This window comes from Ischnura elegans, chromosome 3 (genome assembly GCF_921293095.1).
Source record: "Ischnura elegans chromosome 3, ioIscEleg1.1, whole genome shotgun sequence".
NCBI lineage: Eukaryota > Metazoa > Arthropoda > Insecta > Odonata > Coenagrionidae > Ischnura > Ischnura elegans.
In genome coordinates, this window is record NC_060248.1 from 118717429 (window position 1) to 118730026 (window position 12598).

General features: G+C 38.2%; 1 protein-coding gene across 2 annotated transcripts; it reads right to left on the reverse strand.

Annotated features, from left to right (window-relative positions):
- Positions 1-631: 631 nt before the first annotated feature.
- On the reverse strand, positions 632-11681 carry LOC124156438 (zinc finger protein 142-like). Of its 2 annotated transcripts, none has more exons than XM_046530991.1 (6): positions 11052-11681; positions 10877-10964; positions 10249-10424; positions 4930-5040; positions 2892-3091; positions 632-1497 (listed from the first exon to the last, which is right to left on the reverse strand). In XM_046530991.1, the coding sequence occupies exons 1-6, from the start codon at positions 11285-11287 to the stop codon at positions 1271-1273; spliced, it is 1038 nt and encodes a 345-aa protein (XP_046386947.1). In that variant the 5' UTR covers positions 11288-11681; the 3' UTR covers positions 632-1270. The 2 variants fall into 2 exon arrangements, with proteins under 2 accessions (XP_046386947.1, XP_046386948.1); XM_046530992.1 differs by having other exon boundaries at positions 632-847; positions 11052-11680.
- Between the last annotated feature and the right edge of the window lie 917 nt (positions 11682-12598).

Consider the following 12598-nt stretch of genomic DNA (forward strand, 5'->3'; position numbering starts at 1 on the left):
AGAGCTAGAAAACGTATATACACGGGTTTCGTTTTCTTGACCGGGAAAATCTCACACGTACATATACGCCCGTGGTCTCCCGGGTCAGGAAACGTCCACACGTATATATACGTGTACGGTAGGGAAAAGGTTAAAGGAAATGGCAATAAAATGTTTCCAATTTACTAAGCACAGACACTAGAAATTGATTTCAAGTCCTAAATGCATGAGCATGACCAAAATTTAACAAAAATGCTGCGATGAATAGCAAATGAGAGTACTAAAAATGAATACAAAAATAGCTATACAGGCCTTCAAAAAATAGACGATTCCAAATCCAAGCAACCAGAGGGAAAGGAAGCCATCCAAGTAAGGAGTTGGTTACAAGTTTAATCCAAGAACTTTAGTTGTTTCATTGGAGATCTTACATGAATCACTAGCAAGGGGCCCATTTAAGAAGATTTTAATCAATATTTAATTATCTCCAATTATCAAAATATCTGGATATTCTAGATATCTGCAGTGGCTTTCATAGAAGAGGCCATTTCATTCCGAATAACCTCCATGAATGCATATTAAAAACAAGATAGGATCACAACCATTTTTATCAAGGGATTGGGAGATTTAATCATAAATAAATGCCACACAAATGTACCTGGATAAAATATTTAGTTTACTTCCCACAATATGAATAAAAAACAATGGAATTTCAAAGATAAATGCAGCCACAATGTAGCAAACAATACATTCTATTAGAACCAACGAAAAATTCTTATAAAGATGACACTATAGGTGTACCAAACACTTGCACATGAGTATCAGCCCTGTACATAATGTAGGCACTTGAGGATGAAGCCCTTATAAGTTTCTGAAAAGCAGAGAAAATAATCATGACTTTAATAAAAAGCCAAACATAGAATTATCCTCCTATTGAAGAATAGGAGCGGAGAGCAATACAAACCGTAAACTCTTACAGCCTTAAAAACACATGCGAATTGACTTATTAGCTCCCTTAACCTGGAATACCACTTCCGATAGAAAAGAAAGTGCATCCGAATGTAGCCAAAGATTCCCAAGTTCTACGGATATTGCAATACTTGACTAAAATCAAAACCTCGTTTACAATTCCAATAATTGATTTGGCAATATCTCACTTTGTATGGCCAAAAGACAACATACTTAAAATGACTTAAGCAAAATATCACAATTAATGCCATTCGCCAAACATATATGTACACACACATACATACGAGTATTAACTTCTGGGAATCCCAAAATTGAGAGAATTCCATTACTTTGTGCCCAAGAGATGCACCAATAATTGATTGAAGGAAGCATCACATAAGGAATTAATAGGTGAGCCATCTGCAGACGACTTGGCTACCATTTCACTCTCTCCTTCCTCTTTGCCATTCATAACATTCCCTAGGGACATAACATTCCCCAGAGGGAATATCAACAAATTGTCAACACCTCCTCCTTCCAGAAGACTAGTGGTGGGTGGCTGATCTTCATCACCTTCAAGAGAGACAAGGGTTTGTTTTTCACCAATGTTGAATGAAGATTGATAACAATTGGAGTATGTAAGCAACCAAAAATTTCAATGCAGTCTAATTATAATCTCTACATGGCAACTAACTATGGATTTGCAACCTTACCTAAAGTTTTAATCCAGTCTAATCCAGTATAATCTCTACATGACAACTAATTTGGATTAGCAACCTTACCTCTGTACTTCATTCCTGGAATACACTTTTTTTCCTCAATGCAATTAATTTTCGGCAGTCACAGAACTTCAGAAAATTACAAAATTCACCCATAAATGCACTCCAGTAATCTACACTTCTCAAACATCAGGATTTTAAATTAAAATATTGCATTCGTACAATTTATGTCCCCATCTGAGCTAACCTCATTGTATTACTAAGTCTTTTTTAATCAAAAGCTAGTAGGATATAAGAACCGACCAATAATTATTACCAATTATAATTTATGACAATTGAGCACAGAAAACATGATAGACACATGAGTGCAGAAGTCCTATTGCATACACTGTTAGCCTAAGTAGAGTAAATATGATTCTCACTCCGATTATGCAAGAATAAGCATACCTACTTGGGCAGTGAACCTTTGGAATTAATTTCAAGTTGAAAAGTTAACCAAATATACTTCTTCACAATTGACTTCAGGAAGTAATTCCAAATAATAAAAAGAACAAAATATATCACACTAGGAACTACTGACATTAGAACTGAGACTGATGCTGATAGATTGAAATTCTGTTGTGAACCTGGTCCAACAGTTGTATTCCCATAGAGAATGATAACGAGTCATATAATAATTCTGGCCATGCTTACAACAAGACATGCTAAGAGCTGTCCCCCTCAAACACTTCTACGTAAATTTTGATGTATATATGGATCATCAAAGTACTCCTACTCCAGACTTAAACTATTAAAAAACTTCAACAATATAGTGTTTCCCAGAATATCCACAATTTAGCGCTAATAATGCAATTCATAAAATACCTATGACAATGTATCACAGCATATAAAAGGATTGGCATTGCTAATACTTATTGTAAGAAAAATGATACAATGATCAATCATGATATTCGACAGTGTTATCAAAAAAAATATCCATAAGAGAGCTGTGAAAATTAAGAAATAATCAACACATATGTTAAGGAGAAGAATATTGAAAAAGTGAAGAAAAGATGAAGAAAACCTTCAGTACACCAAATAGGCCGATTATAATTCTCAACCAATTGGACACAGCTCCTTGGCACTGGAGATTCCCAAACACTTGGCAATGCATTCAAAGGAAGACTGACTTCAAAGGTAGAGATATGAGAACTCCCTGACCAACCTGGAAGCCTAAAACAAACTTAGGCCACCAAATCATGCACTCACCAGCTTTAGAGTCATTATCAGAGCCTGGGGAATAACCCACTTCGACACTCTCTCCACTCCAGCGTGACTTTGGGCCTGACGAAGCGGACCGCATTATGGCTTCAAAATCAGAATCGGTAGGCCCTCGGAAGAGGGCACGCACCTCACTCCCAGGATGGCAGTGTCGAATGTGCAGATGCAAGGACTGACGGTGCTTAGCCCTGCAGGGAAGGCAAACAATGCATCAATCTCAGCGGCATCAAAATCAGCATCTTTTGGCCATGGACATGATTACCCTAGCTTTTGTCCAGCATGACTAAGAAGCACATTCATAAATAGCCAAATCTCATACATCATCACAAATGACTGATCATGTTCTCCTTCGTGGTTCCCATTTCACTATGGGTTTAGCAGAGACCACACTTTCTTCCCCTGCAGAATCTGAAGTTGACAACATTCACAAAGCATCTTCCCATTTTTTTGTAAAACAGCACACTCCCAATTATCCGAGCCAATCATGGGGAGAGACAGCACGAATTATTGGAAAACACGGATAACCCAAACTTTCACTTTAATGTCTTGTAATGCTCATAATTTCCCTAAAACAAACAATTTAGTATTATTTATGCAGTTATTCTGTTATTTTAGAGTGCTTCCCGGGCTCATTGAGAGCTTTCTTTGCGAGTTGGTGATCTTTTTAGCGGCAATAACACGGTTGTACTTGTACTATTTATGCTCCATATAAGGCTTGGTTTCAAAAACCACACACCTGTGGCTTAGTGATCACGGATACAGAAAAGTGGTTTGCATGAATGCTGCAAAACCACTGCTCGACGTCAGAAACTATACCATCACGCATCACCCCACGTAGTCACCTCTCGCACAAGTTGCCCGGATTGCAACTGCTGCAGGACGTGCATCCGTGATCACGGAGCACGGTCGCCTGCATGGAATACAGGAACACGGTGCTCCCGTGAATGCGTCTAGTGCGCTATTGCTTCTGTTTTATGAAGGGGATTCTGACGGAGATAATAAGCCTGGTGTATTCTAGCATTAATGCATTAATTCCGGTGATTTTGCATCCGATTTTATTTTTTATAAAGATCACAGAAAATATTGAGCTACAGTGAAAATCATACACGGATAATCCGCAACACGGATATACCGCAGCCGGATAATTGGGAGTCTGCTGTATTGAGGTACTAATTGAAATAATTTCAATGAAATCGAACACAAGATCGTTATATAGCTCCAATTTCCCCATCCTCTTTGTTCCAGATGCAATGAATAGCGTACAGTTGATTCACATAAGTCAGTGTTGGAATGGCCCTTTTCACTGGACAAAATTTCATTTTTTAAATATTGCATTAGTAATATTATAATTAATCTTCAAGATAAAAATATAAATAAATATGTTTGTTGAAACAAATCTGGTGCCCATGGTGTGTAGCAGTAAATGAAAAATTTTTACACTTCCATAAGACGGATAAGTAATCAACTTCTTCCATTGAAATTATAACTTAACCCTCATTTGTTTACCTTATTTAATTGTGACTTTATTTCTAAGAAAACTAAGTTGAAATAGCGACAAAAAAGTTGACATTATCTATTGTCTGTATTTAGCCTGGAAAAATGAGCCATTTTGACCACTTTGCAAGGACACCATGCAAGCCACAGATAGGGAATAATGATATAGTTGAGCCTGGTTATTGTAAGTGAGGTAGTCCCAAGCATCCAACTTTTCATATTCCATTTCCCAGGGTATTCTCTTATTTCGAGTATGAATTTTTAAAACTTTACTGGCTTTATTTCAAAGACGAAGTATTTGTGTGTACCTACGGGTGCACCTCTGGAATTTTTCCTGGACCATTATGTAATTTTCCTGACTGGTGTGAACTCATAGCTATTATGTATACTGCCAGACTATTTCCACAGAGCAACAAATTATAGAAGAAGTACGAAACCAAAGGCCTAACAAAGAATATCGTTCAGGAGAAGAAGCAGCTACTCCACTGATACAGCTGTAAGATCAAGGAGAGATAGAATTCATTTGACTAACCTGTAGGAACATCCTTTGCAAGCGTACAGCCGTTCAAGTGAGTGCGAGAGGATATGATGCTTCAGTTGCACCTGGGTCTTGAACATCTTTTGGCAGGCTGGGCATGAGTGCCTATTGGTTGAGTTAAAAAAAGAGAACCATTAGAAATAAAGTACTGCTAGACACCATGCTCATACTAGCTCTTAAACCACTAACTATACATAATGCATCTGCAAGACTGTCACACACACATAATTTTCCAGGTTTCTAAAGTAACATAAAATGGATGTACAAATAAAAATCCTGGTTGTAAAGCTTAACAAAACATTCAGGCCAACAAGACGTTTTCAGAACGCTTCTGCAGAAAGTGTGATCCGGACACATTCACACTGCATGGTAGACGCACATAAACAAGCTGAGGTGCTTGATAAATCGATCCCACTTGGCTTGTCTCAAGCTTAGTTTAATATGAAGATTAAAAAATTACACACTTTTCTTGGGCTGCAAAAAGGGGAGGGGGCCTGGCACAAGGCCAAGTTTTATATATAACTACTACACCTCTTTTACATCACTCTATTAATATTCTATAGCAGACAGTAGGCGTGGCCTAGCACTTCGGAATTTCAGTCGCTCTCAGACCTCCGTCGTGTTAACTTCGTGAATCTGCTAGCTGTGTTGCCAAATCTCGCATGTTCTCTTGGTGCTCTTCGATTCTTCCATTTAAATCCAACTTATAACTTACTGTTCCTTATTCTTCCACTTCAATCCTTTTCCATCTCCTTTCCAGAAAATTTTTATTCACCTTTTGCATTCCCATCATCACCGACTCCCTCCCTCCACCTATTCCCTCTCAGTACTTTTCCGATCCCTTTCTTACCAAACCCTATGTCTGCATGTGTCCGTCATGCAGAACAGCTGCAAGGTGAAGATCTGAAAAAAGAAATTGCTAGGGACGCTATTATGGAGCCGATCATTACACAGCTCACAGAAAGTGACTCCGAAAATGAAGACACGGACGGGAGGGAAGACAAGGAGATTGATTTATTAGCCACATCACTCCAACAATAAGTTACAAAATAAATTATTTAATAAAATACCCGTCGTGCTTCTTTTCTCCATTCTTTTTGCATCCTCATCCTCATGAATTCCCTTGCACTCCCAGTTTATCAGAATGTTACGCCTATGTATGCCTTTCACCAGCGGTCTCGCATTTAGCGGACAATATCCTGGCTTCTGAGATGGGATTATCCGCAATCCCCTCTTAATGAGTTGGTATACATTGTATGCATTGTTTCGCCACTGGGCCCAAAATATCTGTGGCCACGTATGAGCCAAACCTTTTCAGTGAGACACTAGGGCGCCTATGTACATTTTGCAACGTTGAGGTCACTCCTGCCCTCTCCCTCTCTCTCGGTACTACCACTTCCCCTTCAGCGAGGCCCTCCGAGAGTGTCTCACGAAAGCTCACCCGCAGAGATAAAATGAACAGATAATAGTTGTGAGCCATTGCACAATAGAATAATACATACACACCTTCAACGGTATTTTGCTCTGCCTGATGAACTCACTCATACCTCATTTAGTGCAAGGGACGCATTACTTAGGGCCTTTCTTGAAATCAAGTTAGCATCAAATGAAGCCATCTTAAAATAGGGAGGATTGACAAGCTTCCCTGATAGCATAGATATATACTAGATGCCACACACATTTGGTTTTAGAATTTCATAATTAAAAATATTTTACCTTTAAAAATACCTCTACAATAGTCAGAACATATTGCATATTGTTAACTTTTGTAAAAAAATCCTTCATTTGAGAATTAAAATATCGTCTTAAAAAGAAAGTTTCTTTTATCTTTTCAAGTTCAATGTTCATTGTCATTTCTTAATAAATTTGCCTTTTGATGATCATAAAAATAAAGAAGATGCCCACTGGCAAACAATATAATCCATTAATGTAAAATTTCAAATCTGTATAAATCTAATTCAAGATAGAAGATAGGTTAAGTGATTTGGCTGGCTGGAATTAATGGTCTACATGAGGTATGAATTAATACATAAATAATATTACTATTCAATTCTGTATGAGTTTCACAGAAAACACCCCAGTCAAAAATTAAAACAATGATCTGCCTCCATCACATCTTCCTCAAGTATCCAAAAACCAAGCCCAATTAATCATATTAACTTTAATCAGTGGATGTGAGTAGGTAAACAAAAAGATATTTAGGTGAATGGAAAAACATTACTCGAGATACACATAAAAACCATAAATGAATAAAGCTGGCAGAATTACCTGACAATAATACCCTTGTACATATATGGTCCTAATCAATGGCTAATACATGGATGAGCCATTAAGACATCAATTAGCCGATATTAAGTGTTGAATCTGAGTCATAAGATAGAGAAGATGGGGAGGGAAAACTTATGCAAGAATAAGGGCTAATATTAAAATGAAGGTTTCCATGGTGATGGCTTAATCTCACAAGGAGACTTTGCCTAACTGATGTCAAGAAAGAAGATGAAACCTTTTTTATTTGAAAGTAGACACTTACATAGGAATACAGTTGAAGGGTTTTGTCCAAATACGCCCGGGTTTGAGAGAAAAAACATTTAAAAATTGAAAAATATGGTCACGTTGAATTTAATTTTAAAAATTTCGCTTATTGTTTAAAAGCGATTTGGCCGAGTGGTAGCGTACCGCACTTCTGATGTGAAAGTCCAGGGTTCGAGACTCGGTGAGAGTAAATTTTTTCCAGTCTGCCACCTCCTCCATTTTTTGTAATCCGTTCCATCCTCTTCTAATTTGTTCATTTAGTACGTTTTACATTTTTTCACTTGACTGTTGTTTGAGAATAAGCCCTAAACTGACATTTTTGTCGCTAGCTAACCCTTACTTCGAATTATTCTTTCCGTGCCAAGATTCATGAAAGCAGGAGTGGTAAAACTGTGGTGCTGGCTTCGAAGTGAAGGGAACTCATTTCCATTTTATTACAACGAGGGTTTCCAATATTAACAAAGTACAACACAAACATCCATGCCCTGGATAGGGATCTCCCACCCAGGCGGGATTCGAACCCACAACCTACGGTTTGGCAGGCAAGGACTTTACCCCACCACCACCGAGGCCAGCCGAGTAGGGAATAATGGTCGGCAGGGTGCCCAAAAATGGCTTTATGGAGACTTACTATTCCAACGAAAAATATAGATGGTACTTCAACCTCCTATCCAGGTTACTATGTGTTGAAAAAGCTTCATTCTAATCGTCTAGCCCTTCAACTATTCAGGTGTTGAGGACAAAATTTCTTTCTTCCTTTCCAAAATCCTATTATACACAAAAATTTTAGCCTTTTAACTTTGAACTCAATATCTCCGGTAAATCGAATTCGCTTGAATAGGTTCTTGGCAACAAAATACATGCGGCAAAAGTTATTCAGCAAAATAAATTAAGTTATTAGGGCATTTCCTGACGATTACCAAGGTAAAAAATAGAATATAGGAGAGCAACAACAGTCAGAAGAGCAATAGCGACGTTTAGCACTTGGAATACTCCTAATTGATCATACAGGTAGACGAGTGAAAATTGTTGTATATTCTAAATACTACAACAGCAGGAACCTGGGAGACTCTCCGGAGACAATATGTTTAAAATCTTTTGCTTTGGAAATGAGTTCCCTTCACTTCGAAGCCAGCACCACAGTTTTACCACTCCTGCTTTCATGAATCTTGGCACGGAAAGAATAATTCGAAGTAAGGGTTAGCTAGCGACAAAAATGTCAGTTTAGGGCTTATTCTCAAACAACAGTCAAGTGAAAAAATGTAAAACGTACTAAATGAACAAATTAGAAGAGGATGGAACGGATTACAAAAAATGGAGGAGGTGGCAGACTGGAAAAAATTTACTCTCACCGAGTCTCGAACCCTGGACTTTCACATCAGAAGTGCGGTACGCTACCACTCGGCCAAATCGCTTTTAAACAATAAGCGAAATTTTTAAAATTAAATTCAACGTGACCATATTTTTCAATTTTTAAATGTTTTTTCTCTCAAACCCGGGCGTATTTGGACAAAACCCTTCAACTGTATTCCTATGTAAGTGTCTACTTTCAAATAAAAAAGGTTTCATCTTCTTTCTTGACATCAGTTAGGCAAAGTCTCCTTGTCAGCATTTTTCTAGGGTTTTCTCCCATGTGATTTAGCTTTTGGACAACAGTTTTACTGGCTATCCTGCCAGCATCTTTGGGTCGAAGATATTGGCATGTGGTTCTGCATTACCTATATGTATATTGGCTGTCAATTTTAAGCCATAGGAATAAAAAAAACACCATTGAACTTAAACAGTGAGGACAGGTATCTCCTTAACACCACCTCGAAAAGACTCAACCAAGAGACAGCCAATCAGAAAGCAGTACCCAGCCAGCCTACAATAAATAAGCAAGGCAGAAACCACTTGCCGGTACCTTCAACCTGAGGATGCTGGCAAGATAGCCATCGAATCTGCTGTCCACAAGCAAACTGATGTGGAAGAAAACCTGAGAACAATGCAGTGAACAAGGTTTTATACTTGAATGCATATACGGTCATACACATGACGCTCATCTCATTTACACAAATGTAACTGAATGCCATACAATTAACACCCTCCGAATTCATCCCTACCCACCATTACAAAGTAAAAACATACTTTTTTCGGGATTCTTTCAATACCTGCCATCAGAATGACACCAAGTATTCTTCATTTTTTATGAATTCCACAGATATTTGACAAGACAGGGTGACTAGAATGGAGCTAACAACCTATGGTTTCATAGACCAAGTAGTTAAATAAACACAAGTTTAGATGGCATGGAATCAAATCACCTTCTTTTAACCACAAATGGACACACCAGAAAATTTTAAACACCAGCCACAAAATAAATGCTTAACCTGGTAACAAGAAGAAAACTCAGCACAGATGATTTTTTGCTGAAAAAAATTGCCACTGAAATACTGCATGGCAATTTACAAGATGGTGTGTTGAAGAGGTAATATACACAAGACAGCACAAAAAAATGAAATATTTCTGCTGCCACTTAAGTAATTTAGCCGCAACGACCAGTTACCAGCCACTTCCAAACCTTCATTTCCTGCACGAGAATATACATCAAACAGATGACCTCATTTGATATGATTCTCCAAGAAATACCTTGAAGATCACATGGTGTAGAAATACCTTTTATTCCTTGAACATGGCTCCCAGGAACAGCTTAAGTAAATTAGGCACACAAAAAAAGATAGTGAACATAATACACAGTATGTAATCATAAAATGAGCATGCTCATTATTCAGCCTCACTCACTTGGCCACTCCTTCTCTATGTTGGTATTTTGTGTGCTCGTGAAGTTGCTTTCTAGTGACTCCCCTGTACGAACACACACCACAGGCATAAGCTCTCACATCTTCCGTGCTATGGAAAATTCTTTCATGCCTCTCTACGCCTCCCTCCGTTACGCTCTGGTACTCACACTTGCTACACTGCAAACCAACACTTTATTCACGTTATGACATAAACACAGTCAACAAATCACCTGGATTCCATTACGTTCAATATTTTTCGAGTTGAAATGAAAATACCCAGTTATATACATATGGATGGTAATATTTACACAAAATATAAAACATAATCCCCATACTAATGGTTGAAGCAAGGCGATTCATTGCATCAAAACATGTGCAATGGTTGAAAATATGTAGCCTTAACATGTCCAGAACTGCAATTCATTATGACAGAGCATGTGCCTGATCACAAGCAGTGACGCAAAAATTCAAAAAGCGACACCCCATTAATTATCTATTACTCCTGTTTGGCATACATGCCTGCACCTTATAAGATCCCCAAATAGATTCCAACAAAAACTATATTTCATCGGCCTTTGAATTTTCGTGAATACATCAACAAAAGCATACTGATTACTTGTCAAGCTTACCTTGTAACCTTTATTGTGCGTTCTAAATCGATGAACGGCCAGGTTGGACCTCGTTCCTTCATAATCGCATTGGCTACAGGGAAACATTCTGTGTATTTAGATCAAATGAATAATCATCAGTCAAATTCAAACGCAAAAGAATTAATTGCAACAGATATATGTTGAAGATACTCACTGAAGACTCCCCTTATGATAACGCGAGGATCCGCTCCTTTTTGTCAGCTCTTCATTGGGCATAGACGACTCCATGTTACGGGAGCTGGAACGACACCGACGAGATCGTTTGCCGTGCGTTTGACGACTTGTATCTTTGTAAACGACAATATTGATCTCATCTGATAAACCTGCTTTCTCATTTATAATTGAGTGATCACTTAGACCCAGCCGCACGTTGACATCTTGGGCATCCATGATTACCCCTCTTTCACGGTGAAGCACTACACTTCATTCAACACTCAGCAACAGGGGCAGCATAGAGAAATCACCTATGTTTTTACAATCTTTCCTCTGAAATCGGCCATCAATGTTATTCTAACCTCTTTGTCCATTTGAAAGCGTGACCTCCAGGTTGTTGACAGCATTAGGTTTATGCAGGCAGTGAATAACCGATCATTAGACTCATAAAGTAATTGATGAGCATATATAAAGCGCTATGGCCGCAAAAAAAACTCGCAGATAAAGAGGACAAGTTACTATATCACATAACTAAATTACAATCCATGAATAATTCACTGGAAAAAAACCCAGATCGGATGAAATTATAGTCGAGTGGACCAACAAGTTGACGTACGACAACTCCCCAATGACGATAAATAGAACTAAAATAGGGAAGTACAGAGTCCTCTGGATTGTTGATAATACACTACAAAAGACCCTATGAGGGAGTAGTGTAGAGAACTGCCATCCAGAGGACTCTGGGGAAGTAAACGATTTGCCGCTCTGGTAGGCAACGCTACTACGGCAATATTTAAAACTAAATAGACAAATAAAAATCGAATTACAGTTCAATTCAAATCTTCTCTGGCGCCAAGGGATTCTAGTCGTATAGGGGCACGTTCTTGTTTTAAGGATATGGAGAAATTTAAATTATGTTTAATTGGTGTGTTTATTTGTTGATTTGCATTATTATTGATTTTCTGCTCAACTCGAATGAAATTTTTAATTTACAGCATTAGGTTTATGGTATCAGGTAACGAGATGTTGTATTTGACGGCGTCTCCTCATGGATGGATATAGTCTCCGCATGGATGGCTCTTTATGGATGACTATAGTTTCGTTAAGCATGATATTTGTCATAATTACTGTCATTTAATCAGTCATCAGTAATAATATTTATTTGTGTTGCATAAATTTATTTACTTGCATTGTCATTTACTGTTGGGCTTTCTTATAATTTCAGTGATACATGAACGGTAAGCAAAGGTTTACATTTATCCAGTTACTTTTCTTATTCTGTACGTACAGGGCCGGTTTAAGTGGTAAGCGCAGCATGCGGCCGCATGAGGCACCAAGCGAGAGGGGGCGCCGAAGCGCTCAGTCCAATGTATAGGAGGCCATAGCAGTACTAATCAAACAAGGAGACTAAATATAGGTGATCCCAGTGAGAAATGGGTGGTGGAATCCACGTGGAAATGTAACGTGGATACCACGTGTTTTTGGTCGAGGAATCAACGTGGAATTCACGTGGAAATTTGGTGCAAAAATTAAAACAGCAGTAGGTGC